Source organism: Zingiber officinale, chromosome 9A, assembly GCF_018446385.1.
Source record: "Zingiber officinale cultivar Zhangliang chromosome 9A, Zo_v1.1, whole genome shotgun sequence".
NCBI lineage: Eukaryota > Viridiplantae > Streptophyta > Magnoliopsida > Zingiberales > Zingiberaceae > Zingiber > Zingiber officinale.
The window spans coordinates 39866798-39884320 of NC_056002.1; the positions used below are offsets into that span (position 1 = coordinate 39866798).

Here is a 17523-nt window from a genome sequence, read left to right on the forward strand (position 1 = left end):
TGCTTGATCCTATAGAAAATTTTTATCGGTCATTAGAATAAATCAGAAGCGTTTATGGAGACTCATCCAAGTGACCAACGTTCTTAGAGTTATTATCACATTGGAGGAAAATCTCATCAATATATTTTTTTTTAATGTTTGGTTAACCATTTAGAGGTGATAGTGTCAAAAATAAATATGACTTGACCACTTAATCCAAGTCAATTCGAAAAAAATTAAGTTCGAGTTGGGAGTTTTTCGGATTTGAGTTGATTTAGATTGGATTGGAGATTTTTGAATCGGATTTTGATCGACCTAGGTGGATCCGAATTTAGATTTTAATGGTTTTTTATTAAATTAAATTTTATTTTAAAAATTATGATTCTTTTAGATATATATCAATATCGTATTAATAATAAAGTATTGAGATAAAAATAAAGAATTATAAGAAAAGTTTAATTTTTTTGTAATTCAATTATTTGGGTCGCACTGTTGGTCGGGTTTGAATTTGAATTTAGGGATTTCAAATTTTATTTAGATTTGGATGAAATTTGGATTAGGATCTTTTTATATATTTTTTTTCAATCCGATCCAATAACAATTGATATGAGCTAACCGCTGCACCATTTGACTCTTGATTTTTATATTTGTTTGTAATTTGCTGAGAAGATTATGATAGTTATAATTATCTATTAATTTTGAGTATGGATAAATATTTTACAATAGAGATGTCTAAGATAAAGGATATTTTTTATTATATTTTTATTAAATAAAAATTTTAATAATATTTTTTATCATACCAAACTGTTTTAAAAAATACAATTTTTATTAAATAAAAGGAAGCTTAAAGTATTAAGAACCAAATTAATGAACGCATATATTCATTTCGTACTTTGACCGGACTAATAGATCCAGAGAATAGAGATCGCCGGGCCGAACCAAGTTGTTCGACCCGGTCTAATCCGAATCTCTTGACCCGTTTCCAGACCACCAAATCCCCATTCCAGAGAAGGGGATCGAATAAGAACACTCCTTTTTCCCTTGCTCTCGCCTTCGCCTTCTCTTCCTCCTCGCGCAGGCCCTCGCTTCCCCTTCTCCTCCGTCTCAATCTCCCCTAATCGCCGTGGCCTCCGCCATGCTCTTCTCCGCATGAGATCAATTGATGACTCAGCAGAAGAGGGCCTTCTCCGGCAGCAGAAGCAGCGGCGGCGGCGGCGGGGCCGGAACCACCAGGAACAGCAACCAAAGCAGCGGAGCCTCCTGCAGCGCCACCCCGGTTTCCACAGACTGCTCTGACCCTATGAAGAAGGCCAAATCCCAGCCGGTCGATGCCTGCTCCTTGGACCAGGAGAAGAACGGCCTGCAACGCCGCTTCGACACCGACGTGCCTCCGCGGCCTGCGGAGGAGGACGACACGATGATCATCGAACAGGAGGAGCTGAAGCCTGGGTCTCCAGCCCCTGCTGCTATGACGGGGGTTGCTGCGAATCTATCCAGGAAAAAGGCTACACCTCTCCAGCCGCCGACTACCAAGAAGTTAGTCATCAAGTCATTCAAAAGTATGCGATTTTTTTTTTTTGGTCTATATTTAGCTTGATATCTCTTTTGGTAGGCTTTGACCGGTTTCTAGGACTTGAATTCTAGCGTACAACCAACTACTCATCTATTGGCAATTTCAATTAATTCATCATGTAATTACATTGAAATTCTCATTATCATCACCCATTCACATGCAAAGCCTAGGTGGCTATTGGAGATGTGAAGCCTAATTGATTCACTATGCAATGCTGACCCTAATATCTTCAGTCGACCCTGCTAGGTAATCAGCGGACATACCAGGCCGGTGCTCTTTCAAAATTACCTATTAGGCTTTCTACCAACATGATCTGGTGTTCCTGATCCGATTTTCCAGAAGCCTCAAAACAGTCTTATGTATCACATGTGAGACTGTTGTCTAATGCTTTGTTTGTGTTAAATCCTAGACTATTTGCTTCGAAAAAGGAGGGGTTGGGCCTGTGATATGGTACTTCTTTGTAGTGGCAATGCAATGTGTTAGACCCAGGTGTTAATGTCTTGATCTTTGGTCTTGATGAAAACTAAGGGAAACTAATAGTTCCTGCTTGAGTTGTGCTTAGGGTATACTTGTAAGGCATGGGAAATCATGTTTGGAGACTTGGACAATATCTGAAGATCATAAAGCATTGCTTACAACAACAAAAACAACAACAACCAAGTCTTTTCCCACTAGGTGGGGTTGGTTGTATGAATTCTTTTATGCCATTGAGCTCTATCTCCGACTATATCATCATCTATATTTAAATAAATTTTATCTTGTTTTATTGTTACTAATCAAGTCTTTTTTGGTCTTCCTCTTCTTCGTTTGATATGCATGTTTATCATAGTTTCACATCGCCTGGAGCATTTATTGGCATCTAAGTACATGTCCATACCATCTTAAACGTGTCTCTCGGAGTTTTTCCTCAATAGATGCAACTCTAACTTTTTCTCTAATACTCTCATTTCTTATTTTGTCCATCCTCGTATGTCCACACATCCACCTTAACATCCTCATCTCTGCAACTCTCATCTTCTGCTAATGTGCTCGAGTCATAGCCCAACATTCAGTTTCATATAACATAGCAAGTCTAACTGTGGTTTTATGGAACTTACCTTTAAATTTAAGAGGTATTTTACGGTCACATAAAATACTCGACGCTCCCTCCATTTCAATCATTCTGCTTGTATTCTATGTAAGACATCTCTTTCAATCCCTCCATCGTTTTGCAAAAATGATTCTAAATATTTAAATCTCTCGGTTCCAGATAACTCGTCCTCTCCTATGTTAACAATTGTCTTATTACTTCTAATATTGCTAAACTTAAATTCCATATATTCTGTTTTTAATCTACTAAGCTTTAAAACATTTTCCTTCTAGTGTTTCCCGCCAAGATTCTAGTTTAGTATTTACTTCTTCACGTGTTTCATCTACCAAAATAATATTATTTGCAAATAACATGCATTACGGTACTGTGTCTTGAATGTGCGCAGTAAGTTCATTCATAATTATTGTAAAAAGATAGGAACTTAGAGCTGATCCTTGATGTAACTCTATCTTTATTAGAAATGCTTCAGTTACTCCGTCTGAAGTCTTTACTCTGGTGGTTACATCCTCGTACATATTCTTAATTAGTTCAATATATGTTACGCTAACATCTCTCTTTTCTAAAATTCTCCATATAATTTCTCTTTGGACTCTATCATAAGCTTTTTCTAAGTCTATGAATACCATGTGTAGATCTTATTTTTGCTCCCGATATTTTTCAATTAATTGTCTAAGAAGATGTATAGCTTCTATTGTCGACCTTCCAGACATTAACCCAATTACCACTAAGTTTATGGCAGGAAATTGTCACCATTGATTCTTTGTTAGTTACTTTGTGTTATTGGGCTGTCCCAAGGTTTGAAATCTCGTTTCAAGTTGAAGTTTCTGTCCATTGCTATTGTGCATGTCGGGACAATTTTTGTTACTTTGTTAGTTACTTTGTGTTATTGTGCACGTTGGGGCAATTTTTATGTGCACGTGCAGGCAGAATAAGATGTTTGTCCAGTGCTGATTGTCACTGAACAAAATTATAAACCATGAGTTGTCCCATTTAAATCTTCTTCATTCTTGAGAGTTAAAGCCTAATTGCCTTATTGTTTGAATCTAAGATCCTTCTTTGATCCTTAAGCTTTGAAGAACATCATCATGTGATCAGGTCACTCTAGGAAAATCATGTCCTTTTATCTCTATGTTTTCATGAGTGATCCTTCTTCGATCTTTATATTTTTTTTTTCTTATTATCTCTACTAATTTGCTACTATCTTTTGTAATAAGCCCACATATCCATCTTTGTCATTCTCATTTGTCATATCAAATTATTGTAGCATATTTGCTTCTTTCCCAACACTGATCATAAAGTATGATGGCATGCCATTTATATGAGTCTTGTTCCATATCAAGTAATATGGGTGAATTACATAATACGTCAAGATTTATACAAGGGTGACAGATGTGATACTTGGCATGTTGTTTATATGGTTATTCTAAGCGCAGTGTGTGCATTTTGAAGTTCTATGATACAAATATGTTACAGCATTTAGAGAACTTATATATGCTCATAATATTGTGCTTGAAACATATGCACGAGGTACAATAAAATCATAAGTGAAATCATTTCAGAAAGAGATTATTTAATTACCCTAAAAATACATATGTCAGTTTTGTGTTCTTCTAAGACTAAATTATGATTAACACATGAACATAACCTCACTTTTTTAAGTTTCAAATTGTAGCCCCTTTGAAATTGTAACTTCAACAAGGGAAAACTGTAACATTTGTGTAGGCCAATATTCAAGTGAAAGAAAGAGGCCATATCATTAAGCTATAGAAAAAAAACAATAAACGTAAACTACTATTAGTAATTATAGATCAAAATTAGTATTGCCTTCAATTTAGAATCTTTGAGGTGTGGGACTTCTTATTGAAAGTCTGGCCAGGTTGCAAATATCCTTCTGTTGCTAGAAGACTTCGACATTTTAGTGGGTTAAACTAGAATATGATATTGTAAAAAATCAATGTTATATCATTATTGGTGCAAATTATAAAGGGTAAATATTTTTAAGAGACTTGAGACTTGAGAGTATGATTAATTAAAAAGTCAAGAGACTATATTAATAACAACAATAACAACAACGAAGTCTTATTCCACTAGGTGAGGTCAGCGAAGAGATTATATTGATAGGAATGTATAAATTGTACATTGATATAGAAATGTCAGGCAACACCATATGTAAATTGGAGAATTGAAGAAAAGAGAATAATCTCAAAACTATTACATTATAGGCGTGGTTCTTCTCCCCTTCAATGTGAGAGCTTTTCTGAGTAGTGTCATAGTTTTGACATTCTCATATCAAGGCATTTGAAGATACCTAAATAGTTGAGGTATGGCTTCTCCTTTGCTAAGGCCATTGTTTTTCTCTCTTTAGAAAGACTTAACCTGGGCAATTGGTGATGCAATCGAAGAAGCAGGAATACAAGAAATATATGTCATTTATCAACCATCAACTTCTCTAAGAGACTGGTATATTATCTAAGAAATTGCCTATTCTCTGAATAATGGCCAAAACTCCTTTGCTGTCAAGTGTCAGCCATATTACTGTGGTACCAGTGGAGGATGCCTTTGCCAATTTTTATTATTTATACTGATTTAGAATGTTCTTAATAAAAACTCTTAATGCTATTATTCTCAGAACAGCGCTTTGCTATCATTTGCATTTTCATGTGTGTCAGTCAAACCCTCACTTCCCACTAACTTTGAGGAGGATACATGGGCAACATTGAAGTCAGCTATTACTGCTATATTTTTGAAGAGACCAGATCCCTGTGACTGTGAAAAACTCTATCAGGTGGTTTTCCTAATTATTTTGTATGGTTTTCTGCATATAGTTATAATTTCCTTTTTCTAATGGAATGACATGTGATTTATTTCTGTTGTCTGTAGGCTGTCAGCAATCTTTGCTTGCATAAGATGGGAGGGAGTCTTTACCAACGAATAGAGGAGGAATGTGAAATGCACATTTCTATGGCATTGTCATCATTGGTTGGCCAGAGTCCTGATTTGGTGGTATTTTTGTCACTGGTGGAGAAATGCTGGCAGGACTTCTGTAACCAGATGTTGACCATACGTGGCATTGCTTTAGTACTTGATAGAACATATGTTATGCAAAGTCCAAATGTCTGCTCATTGTGGGACATGGGTTTGCAGCTGTTCAGGAAGCACCTCACCTCATCTCAGGAGGTAGAGCACAAAGTTGTCACAGGACTTCTGAGGTTAATTGAAAAGGAGAGGTGTGTTACGAAAAATTCATTTTTCACTTTCTTGGATTTGCTAAAAACTTACCTTGATTTTTGATCCAAAATAGCAAAGGCTTATTGCATTACCATCGGCTAGTGCAGGTAAAGAAGCGAGTCCATGATTCTAGGACCAAATTAGCAAGTTGGACTAATTCTGAATTTACAAAATATTCAATAATAAGAAAATAATTGAGGGAATAGTTAAGAATTGATGACCATGAAATTTTGGGAAGAATTGTTAATATCTTAGTTCACTTATTCAATTGTTAATATCTTAGTTCACTTATTCAACAAAGATATATTGATGAAGATATCATTATTAGGATAGAGAGTAGAGTGAGTAATTGAATTGGAGAAGAGATTTAGGAGTCTTGGTAATTGTTCTGTGCTTCTTAGGCTGCTATTGTATGGTCTACCATATTGAAAGACTATCAATAGATTGAACAGTTAGAGGGATAATTAGTTAGAGTAGAAAATGTGAGAGAAATAGAAGTAAAGCAAAGAAGATTGTTGTTTATGGAATAGTGATTTAGTTGATTTGATTAGTACTAGTGATATAGAGCGAGATTTCAATGAAGGGATAAGGTCCATGTAGTTGTCCCAAATAGTTGAGACAATAACAACCAAGCCTTATCCCACTATCTGGGGTGGGTTATATGGATCCTCCTATGCCATTGAACTCTATCTTTTACTATATCATCATTTATATTTAAATAAAGATTATCCTATTTTATCATTGCTAACCAAGTCTTCTTTGGTCTTACTCATTTAATGTGCGTATTTGTCATAATTTCATATCACCTAACTTATTTATTGATCGTCTAAGTACATTAAATGTGCCTCAAAGTTTTTCCTCGGTAGATGAACTCTATTAAGAAACTAGTAACAAAAAGAAAAAACAACTAAATAACCATTAATTCATGACATTTAACTATAATGCAACAGTGCTATCATAATTGTAATACATGAATCGTAATAACTAACACAGTTAGCACTCTAAGCTCATCCATTCATGTATTGTCATACAACACATGCAAAAAAATGAAGGTACTCTTAAGAACAGATGGATTGTTGCAACAATCGATCACCAAAAGCATGAAGATATATCATGACTTTTACAAGGACTCTGTTCCTTCTCATGGCTTAAAGACTCTCTCACCTTATCATCTATTCTCCAACAAGAGTTGCTCACGAGCCCAAATTAACCTTTGCTAATCCTCTGGACTAATACTTCAAGGTGCTAGCCAAATTCTCTCTTATGCTTTTCTATTCCTTTTCTTCCTCTCTTTGTTTGTGTTCACCGATCTTTGATTAGTTGACCAATCGGTGGACTGTTCTGTCAACCAACCTGTGTGGTCAGATCGTTGAACTATATTCTTCAATTGTTTCTTCTTTGTCCATCTCTAGAGACCTTGGAAATACGCTCCTCTCATCTATAATCCCTCTTTCTCATCATGTGTACCTGTCAGATTCTTAAAAAAGTATCTAAATAATGGGTTAGAACAAAAATTAACAATTACAATGCTTGAATCACTAAGAAATCAAAAGAAGGGTCATAGATCCTATCTCAAAAGAATCCTCTCTGGAGATTCTTTGTTGCTGCAAAGAATCCACTTGAAGCATCTTCAATTGCTAGAGAAGAAACCTGCCCTCTATGTCTCTCTTGGTTGTCTCAAGGAGATGATCGCAAATACTATCTCTTTTACGTTAAACAGGTTGCGTGTAATCAACACTCAAACCAAAACCTAGTCCATCCTCTCTTAATAATTATTTAGGTTTTAACAAATACACTCTTGAACTTCCCAAAATACCACCTAGAAGTTTACCATATTTAAATTCAAATAAAACAAATAAAATACAAAACAGAAAAAAGTATTGGATACAATGGTTACCTCATTAATCTTCAGTCCATCCTCTCTTAACAATTATTTAGGTTTTAACAAATACACTCTTGAACTTCCCAAAGGACCACCTAGAAGTTTACCATATTTAAATTCAAATAAAACAAATAAAATACAAAACAGAAAAAAAGTATTGGATACAATGGTTACCTCATCAATCTTCATTTTAGATATAATGGGGGACAATTTGGCATAGCTGATATTTGATTTGTAGAGAGATTGTTGTTTTAGTTAAGCAACTAATTCACTTTTAGCGAGATAAGGCAACAGATTTTGTAAATTGAAAACTAGGAGACTCGAAATAGCTCCTAGTCCAGTCCTTGCAAATGCCAAAAATTCATTTGTGAGCTTAGCTACTTTTATTATGCTACAGTGTACTAATTGATAGGCCTAAATTAATTGGTCCACTGCTTGCCTTGCATTGAAAATCCTTGTAATCCAACTCGAACCCATTTTCGTTTTCAGCAACTTCTATAGGGTGAAAACTAGCTGACTTGACCTGATTTGAACATTTGTTTATTCCAAGATGGGTTATGTACTTCATTCCTTAAACTTCTAGTTATTTTTAAAGAAAAACAAACCCAGAATTTAACTATAGTTAATATATAATCCAAAAAGTTTAAAAACAAAAAGGAGCTAAAATACTTGGCCCAAACCATGTTTTAAAGTGAAACTCATGCTTAGTTAACTTACTGTGTTCTAATACCAATTGCATGCATAATTTATCTTGTGCTGCCTATGCCGAGGTATACCAAACTGTAGCAATACTTGGCACATTTTGGCACGTGTTGGTGCCCATTGACAAAAAAAATCCAACTAATGATATCAATGTTTGGCATATTTCTATAATTTGTTTTTCCAAAATGTTAAATGACTTATTCTTCAAAGGAGTACCAACCTTTTGAATCTATCTTGGAATGCATTGAAGTAAAAATGAGTAAAATCCATTTGTAATTCAACCATCTAATCAATAATCTTTTTAATTTGCCCACACGAGTGGGCGTAGTTGGTTCATGCATGGGTGTTGTTGCCAATAGGTCTGGGGTTGATTCCCAACAGGTGCAAAATGCCCCACTAGTTGTCTCGACCCTTCCTTGCATGCACTGTTATTATTGGGCAAAATCTCCGGTGATTTACCTCCCTTCGAGACAGTCGGAGGCCACCCTGGAGGGGTTGCCGAGGTGACAGTCTCACCTTGTGCAGCCAATAATCTTATATTTTGAAGAAAATAATTTAAGTAGAAGGTGATTAAATGAGTAATACTCATTTAAATTTGTCTCGACACACTTTGACACACGTCGAGTGATGAACATAGACATGGTATGACATAGCCTAATCTTAATTCAAGTATCTAATTGCTATAGTTTATTATTATTAAAGTAAATAAACTGAGAATTAACAGAGTAAAACCCATCTAAACTTATCTTGGCTGGTTTTGATCCATGCTTAGTGTTGGTTTGTTATCTAGCTGGGGAACTAAATAATGACATATAATAATACAATAAACCTTAGCCTAAACCAAGCTACCTATGTTTGTAAAGAATGTAAACTTGAATTTAGAGATTATTTTAAAGAAAAAAGTCACGAGACCTGACTTTAAAAGGTGCAAAATCTTCCTTTTGAGCCAGTTTACTCCCAAATTAGTGTTGAGTTTCACATCTCAGTTATTACTTTCGAGTTTCGACAACATGAATCATATTGCACCAAATATAACTTCAAAATATATTTTTGTAGTCAAGCCAAACTACAAAGTTACAGAATTTCTGGAATTTGAAAAGCCTTGACTTCAAAATCACTAATCTTAAAATCCATTTCAGTTTGAATCCATCTCCAAATGCACAGAGTTTAATTATGTTCTATTTTGTTATTCTTGTTTCTTTTTAAGTTATGGCTGGTGTTTCTTGTTATCCATGCTTTGTACGATCCATCAAAGCCTTCAATTTATCACAATTTTAAACATATAGAAATTATTTTACTCTCACATTTACTCTAGTACCCTTAAAATCCATACTCTCCTGACTCTGATTTAACTCCTATTCAGCTAACTTTCACTCCTCAGAATTACAAATTTCTTTTATACCTCCAAGGCTTTTGTCTCAGCATTAGGAGGTACTACCGTACTAGTATTTGTAAAATACTTCTTGTTATTGAATTGTTTTGTTGATCAACAAGTTATGGGCAAGAGAAGCGAACAAGGAATTGAAAGTGTGGATAGTTTAAACTATTATTCTATTTATATCTATTTGAGTTACTTTCAATTTTTTTTTCTCTTTTACCATTTTTTAAAGTATTTACATGAGTTAGACTAACACATCATATTATTTGATTGATTATTTTATTTTCTACATTAACTGTGATATAAGTCAATATAAAGAATTAAAGGTCATCCATATTAATGATCAGTTACATTAATTATTTCATGTTTGATAATTGAGACCTAGTACTATAATTTTTTTTTAATCCAATACATTATAATGATTTCTTTATTTCGGAAGCATTGTTATGCAACAGCTCTCTGACACTAAGATAAGTAGTTAGTAAATCAAACATAAACATAGAAGGTCCTATGTTTGAACTCCAACCTGCCTCACAAATAATTCCCTAGTTAAATTGAGTTAGTTCCACATATTGAGTTGGGCTCTACTTCTAATCTATGTTTGAACTCCAACCTGCCTCACAAATAATTCCCTAGTTAAATTGAGTTTGTTCCACATATTGAGTTGGGCTCTACTTCTAATCTAGTTAACCATATAAAATATTAAAGGAACAGTTAGACTTCCACTTTAGTTAACAAAAGCTTTTGGATTAAACTGTCAACAACATAATATGGGCTAGCCTGCATAGCCAACAACAATATACAAGCATGGAGTTTTTTAGCTTTCTAATGAACTTACTTGGGTTGATTGTCTAAGAATGGACTTAAATCAACAAAATTATTGTTTATGGGCAGCACAACTGATATCAAACAAGGCTTGTTTCTGATGGTCGTAGAACACTCTCTTACTTCAATTAAGTGGATGTTTCTTTAGTGTCTTTCTATTTTCATTTGAAAGTAGTTTTCTTTGGCAGGCAAGGTGAAGCTATTGGTAGGACTATCCTGAGTCATCTTTTGAAGATGTTTACTGCACTAGGAATTTACACTGATAGCTTTGAGAAACCATTTCTTCAAGACACTTCTGAATTTTATGCATCTGAAGGTGTGAAATATATGCAACAGTCAGATGTTCCAGATTATTTGAAACATGTTGATGTGAGATCCTTCCTGCCATTATTCTTCCTGTCTAATTTATCTAGCTAGTTTGGATGTCTGATTTGCTTATTATGTTCTTAATCCCTCTGTTACAAAATTAAAGTTGAGGTTACATGAGGAGCATGAAAGATGTTTGATATACTTGGATGCTACTACAAGGAAGCCCCTTGTAGCAACTGCAGAAAAACAACTTCTTGAACGTCATACTTCTGCAATTCTAGAGAAGGTGACTTGGTTCATGCCTTCGGTCTGATGATCACAAAGTTATCTTTCCTATCTCATTTTGTTATAATCTCATTGTCTAGGGATTCACGATGCTTATGGAAGCAAACCGTATTGATGACCTTCAGAGAATGTATACCCTATTTCAGAAGGTTAATGCTCTCGAGTTAATAAAACAAGCTCTTAGCTCATATATTCGTGGTACTGGCCAAGCTGTTATCATGGATGAAGAGAAAGACAAAGATCTCGTTTCCTACCTCTTAGAGTTTAAAACATCTCTGGACAAGATACTAGAAGAAAGTTTCTTCAAAAATGAAGTTTTCTCTAATACCATAAAGGATTCATTTGAGCATCTGATTAATCTTCGTCAGGTAAACCCACTACACATGCTGTTTGATTGAAATGCCTAGATGTTTTATGCTGCTTGGATTATGTCTTAAATGGCTAAAAATTGGTTTGCATACTCCTTGACTTCGTGATTGTTAGAGTCAACATTAAAGACCAAAAAATGGCTGTGGGTGTGAAATTTATTGAGTTGTTTTCTTTCTTCAGATGATTTTCTTTCTGCATTGTTCATCAGCTCCTTTTTTTCTCAGCAAAATATTGTGGTTTTCTGAAGCAACACTTCGTTTAGAGTTAGACACCCTTCATAGTTAACAGTGTTGACCAACTCTTGTAGTTTATAATCTAATGTATGTAACAAGAGGAAAGAGAACTGTGCTCAATACAATTTTAACCATTTTTTTGTACCATGCCACATATATTTGATGCCAGTTTCTTGTATTCTTGTCCATGAAATATTCAGTGAGTATTATCAAGTTTTGACAAATTTGATTAACTAAACTAAATAGGAGCAGGTTTGCTTGGCATTCTAGAGTTTAAGAAAGACCATGTTAAAGTGATGTGGAGGTCTTTTGTATCATAGAGAATGTGTGTTGTTTCTAGGTGCAAGATTAGAAAAGCTATGTTCAAAGTTTTCAGTGTTAGTAAATCTTCCTACAATTTGTTTATTTTATGTTAGAAAAGAAATTTAGTCAACCAGAATCTATTTAGTGCTTTACCTGCTTCATCTGGTGGACTTTGTGCTACAAAAATTTCTAAAGTAATATCTTTATGGTTTTAATAGTCTATTGAAGTCATCAAATCTGAATATGGGCAATATATTGTTGTAGAGTGGACTATTGTTTTTATATATATTATAGTAACTGAATGAAAGTATTGGCAATGTAATGACAGTATGTTCTACCTCCCCCTTTTCTTCCTTCTAATAATGGGTCCATATATGACTGTCAATATCACCTTAGCAACTGCTGTGTGCTTTGTAAGATTCGCTCATGCAGAATTTTTACAGGAGCAATCTATCAGTGACCAGATTTTGGGGAAAATGTGAGAATATAGGGGAGTAGTGTAAAACAAAAGAAAAATGAGAAAAGATCAACTAAAGGAGATGGTTTTCATTAAGACCTCTTCTTTTCCATTTGTATCTGAATACATAATCAAGTAAATTTTTAAAATCTGTTATACTCTAGATAAGATTAATTTAGGGCAATTCCCCAAAAAGGCCCCTAAAGTTGATTGTTGCCATGCTAAGGCCTCTATTTCATTTAATTACCTTTTGTGGCCTCTTTTTCTCAAAATACACTTGTCCCTCTTAAAAATTTAAAGGGATCTATGGAACACTGATGTATTGTTTTTGTTTTTATATAGATCTATTAAGTTGAATATATTCAATAATATCTGTAATTGTAAATGTTTCTTTTATATGTTTAGCTTATGTTAATAATGTTGAAATGTGAACTTAGACATTTTATGTACTTTTATCAGAAGATTGAATTTTATTTTTTATTATGAAACCTATTAATCGCTAGGTAGTGAATTGATCATATATGCATTTTGCATATGCCTTTTAGAACCTTCACCATTTGGTTAGATTGTTGATTGTGTTCCATTTAATCTTCCATGTCATAAAACAGAATAGGCCAGCTGAATTGATTGCCAAGTTTGTGGATGAGAAGCTCCGTGCTGGCAACAAGGGTACATCTGAAGAAGAGTTGGAGGGTATACTCGACAAAGTTTTGGTGTTATTCAGATTTATACAAGTAAGTTTTGCATATTTGGTTCATGTTAGTGATATGCTCTATTCACAAGTATTTGAATAAGCTCAGTAGTATGGTTTTTTTCATGTGTTGATTCAGGGGAAAGATGTATTTGAGGCATTTTACAAGAAAGATCTTGCAAAAAGATTATTGTTGGGAAAGAGTGCATCAATTGATGCTGAGAAGTCAATGATCACAAAAGTAATTAAAAGTATTTCTAAAGATTGTTGCATGAATTCATCTGAGATTTATATTTATCAATTTCTCTAAGATGCAATTTCTTGCTTTTTCAGCTGAAAACCGAGTGTGGTAGCCAATTTACAAATAAACTCGAGGGAATGTTTAAGGTACCATAATTGTTGAATGGATCTACTGTTTGAACTTTGCTATAGATCTATCATCTATTATCGTCAAGGGCTATACTGGTGCTATTTTTCATGGTGATTGAATGACTTCTACATTTTTAGTGACTTTAATTCTGGGGCCATGCTTTATTTATCTTCCTCGACCATAGGAATAACAAGCGCTAGTATGATATGAAGCTATGTGTTGTAAATCCCAATCACCTTTATCATCTCAGAATTCTACAGCACTATCCAAGTTGTATGATAACTACATGTGCCATCTGTTCAGATCTATTCGTAGAATTTGTATTCCTTCCATTTTTGTAATAAACAGTAAGGTTCTTTTTAAATTTATTTTGTATGGCAAAAAATTGGGAAACATATTTTTCATGCCATCATCATTATTGCAGTTCTAAATTAAACTTCTTGTCACACGTGAGGCTGTCAAGAAAGTTGCTAATGGAATTCCATTCATTGGTTTTTGGCTTTGCAAGTAATTGTTTCACACTGATAATTACACAGGACATCGGGTTATCTAAAGAAATAAATGACTCCTTTAAACAGTCATCTCAAGCTAGGACAAAGCTTCCAACTGGTATTGAAATGAGTGTTCATGTCCTGACAACCGGGTGTGTGTTATTCATTTAATTAATTGTCTATCAAATTATCTAGGTTTTAGAATTTATGTGTTGTGAATTGGACTAGCCAGCTCTGTTTAACATACTTTTCCTCCTGGTTCCTCCAGATATTGGCCCACATATCCACCTATGGATATTCGGCTTCCTCATGAGCTGAATGTCTATCAGGTATGGTTGTGACAACTACAAATTTTATTTAACTTATTCCTAAAGTGTGAATTATTTTAATTACTGTTTACATCGTAGGACATATTTAAAGAGTTCTATTTGAGTAAGTACCATGGGAGGCGTTTAATGTGGCAGAATTCATTAGGCCATTGTGTTCTGAAAGCAGAATTTCCAAAAGGGAAAAAAGAATTGTCAGTGTCATTGTTCCAGGTAAGTCTGACTTTTTACTACTTTCAGTGCTGATTTAAGTTCCTGTATTATTATTATTCTTTTTAAACTTCTCATGTTTCCAGGCAGTTGTTCTCATGCTTTTCAATGACACTCAAAAGCTGAATTTTCAAGACATTAAAGACGCTACAGGCATTGATGATAAAGAGTTGAGGAGGACTTTACAATCATTAGCATGTGGCAAAGTTCGAGTGCTACAGAAGGTAATCTATCCCCATATAGCTGTTGAATGCTTATCTTTTTATTCAAAATACTCTTATTTTCTGCAGTCCCCCAAAGGAAGAGAGATTGAAGATGAGGATTCTTTTGTGTTCAACGAAGAATTTACCGCTCCATTATATCGTATAAAGGTAAAAGGCGAGATTACACAAATTTTTGGATTCAAGTGATTGAGCTAAGGCATTCTCTTTCCAGGTAAATGCAATCCAAATGAAAGAGACAGTGGAGGAGAATACAAGCACCACCGAAAGAGTATTCCAAGATCGTCAGTATCAGGTATATTTTATATGCTAATCATCTATCCATTTAACTTTGGCTAAGCAAATGATATGTGATAATATCATCCATGAAAGAAGAAATTTTAAGATAATGTGTCATATTTATGTATTAGTCTAGCACCAATTTGTATAGACTGACAATGATATTGTGTATGCTTAATAAAAATGCTCATTAATTGAAGCAAAAGTGCATTTATTGTCGCAAAAAGTGATTATGCTCACCCCATGTGTCCCTCACAACCCGTCTCCATGTTAAGTGACGGAAGGTAAATTACGATATTAGCTTATAACCGACCGCCAAGTTGGTTAGGGGTTGGAAGGTTTTTATTTTCCCGATGGTATGTGCTCTCGGGAATTTGATTCTTTGCCCCATTGTAGTAAGTCTGTCACCCTTTAATCAACTAGGCATCCCGTGGGGACTAGCAAAAGTGCATTATGCTGTTTCTTGGAGTGGTCTCAATGAGTTTCAACATGTTAATCAATATCAAGTTGGGAGAGATGCATATAACTATAGAAGGCATACAATATACATGCATCTGTATCGTCAATTCCATTTGTTGTGAATCGTGTTCCACAAACTGAACATAATTTCAATATATGTTTTTAAAAGAAACAGTTGGCTCGGTACTCATGCTGTTCATTTGAGAATGCATTAGTGCTTGGGTATATGACATGAGTCTTTCTGGCTGTGGCATGACAAACTGTTCGTTCAGAGTATTTAATCATAGACGTGCTGCACAATGTAGCACACTCACCCCTATTTTCTTTCTCCACATCTGAATTCCATGTTCGTGTTGCAAATAAGATTAGGCCATTTCAAAAATTATCCAAATCCAATTAATTTGCTTATAGTCTAAATTTTTAATATTTTATTTTGCTTGTATTAAAATATGATTTTATTACTTTTAGTTTTAATAATTCTAGTAAGTTTAATCTACTTTTCCAGTTTATGGAACCACCATAACTCCATCCCATGACAAGAAGTTCTGACCACCATGAAGAACCACTTGAAAATTCATGTTTATCATAAATTTCCAAAGATATACATCAAGGCTTAGTCTAGAGAGGCAGTATTTCCTCTACTGATTTCCATTGGTCAGACTCAGCCCAACTCACACTAGACCTACCCAGCCGACACACCCAGCGCCATGCTTGAAAACACAGCATTTGTAAATATGGTAACTGAAAAACTTTCCCATGACTAACTTGGACTCAAGACGCTTTACTGGTGCAGAAGGCATAGGGGAATTGGGAGTTTTCAGTGTAACTTTCTGCAAAAATTTCTAATCTGCAAGAATTCTTTGTACTGACCAAAACGTCCTTCGCATGGCATATGAAACTTGAGCTCCATCTTCCCGTTGGTGAACCTTTCAGTTTTGTGATTAACTTGGACAGTTTTTACTATATCCTTTTTGTTTCATATTCTTGTTAGTTGGTAGGAGATTTCTGAAGCTATATCGACTGGTCCTTGCAATCTACTCTTTGCATTACAAGCTTCGGTTTTTGTTCGCAGGTTGATGCAGCTATTGTTCGTGTTATGAAGACAAGGAAAGTACTTAGTCACACACTGCTAATTACCGAACTCTTTCAGCAGGTAACTGATCGACTCTCCCTCATTCTTTCCTTTTTTCCACCTTTTATTCTGATCACTCTGTTGTGTTGTTCTTATAGCTTAAGTTTCCGATAAAGCCTGCGGACTTGAAGAAGAGGATAGAGAGCCTTATTGACAGGGAATACTTGGAGAGGGACAAGAACAATCCGCAGATTTACAACTACTTGGCATGAACAATCTTATAATCATATCGTAATCTGGTCTGTGTCAATGTTCAGTCAAGCCCCTTCCTATACGAACCTTGTACAGCAAACTGTAGTCTTATTTTCTAGTATAACTGTGAAAATTTTCCCATATACAGAGTATCACTTCTCATTTTGAACCAAATTCTTTTTAACTATGAACAAGATTCATTTACCGTTGCTGAAATTATATAGCTATACATGGAGCCACGATGAAGCTTGGTGCTTGGGTGTTTGTAATACATTGTAAATTACAACTAGACTATTTGGTAAATAATGCTTGGACTAATCTTGCGTTCGTTCTTGATCTCTCAACTTCATCGAGAACTAATACAGTTGCAGCAGGCGCAATGAGAGCTGAAATCTGATCTCGGATTCTCGGTACTCCTGCAGAAGCCTGGTGAGGAATTCTGGTTCTAAACTTTTCTATCACCTCAAACAACACCAAGGTGCCATGCTCGAACACTATCTAATTAAGCCTGGTGAATTAATCTGGATCTGAACTTTTCG

General features: G+C 34.8%; 1 protein-coding gene across 1 annotated transcript; it reads left to right on the top strand.

Moving 5' to 3' along the window:
* The first annotated feature begins 970 nt into the window (after positions 1-970).
* LOC122018963 (cullin-4-like) lies at positions 971-17211 on the top strand. The gene is made up of 17 exons (XM_042576455.1): positions 971-1538; positions 5312-5427; positions 5523-5869; positions 10846-11026; positions 11130-11252; positions 11332-11619; positions 13222-13347; positions 13444-13545; positions 13638-13691; positions 14211-14317; positions 14434-14494; positions 14573-14704; positions 14788-14925; positions 14992-15072; positions 15137-15217; positions 16733-16813; positions 16891-17211. The coding sequence occupies exons 1-17, from the start codon at positions 1142-1144 to the stop codon at positions 17002-17004; spliced, it is 2529 nt and encodes an 842-aa protein (XP_042432389.1). The 5' UTR covers positions 971-1141; the 3' UTR covers positions 17005-17211.
* The last annotated feature ends 312 nt before the right edge of the window (positions 17212-17523 follow it).

Excerpts from the sequence above, each read along its gene's own strand:
- LOC122018963 (XM_042576455.1), top strand. The coding sequence starts at position 1,142 with ATGACTCAGCAGAAGAGGGCCTTCTCCGGCAGCAGAAGCAGCGGCGGC. Across the intron at positions 11,253-11,331 it reads CTTCTGCAATTCTAGAGAAG|GGATTCACGATGCTTATGGA; the intron begins GTGACTTGGTTC and ends CTCATTGTCTAG. Across the intron at positions 13,546-13,637 it reads AGAAGTCAATGATCACAAAA|CTGAAAACCGAGTGTGGTAG; the intron begins GTAATTAAAAGT and ends TTGCTTTTTCAG.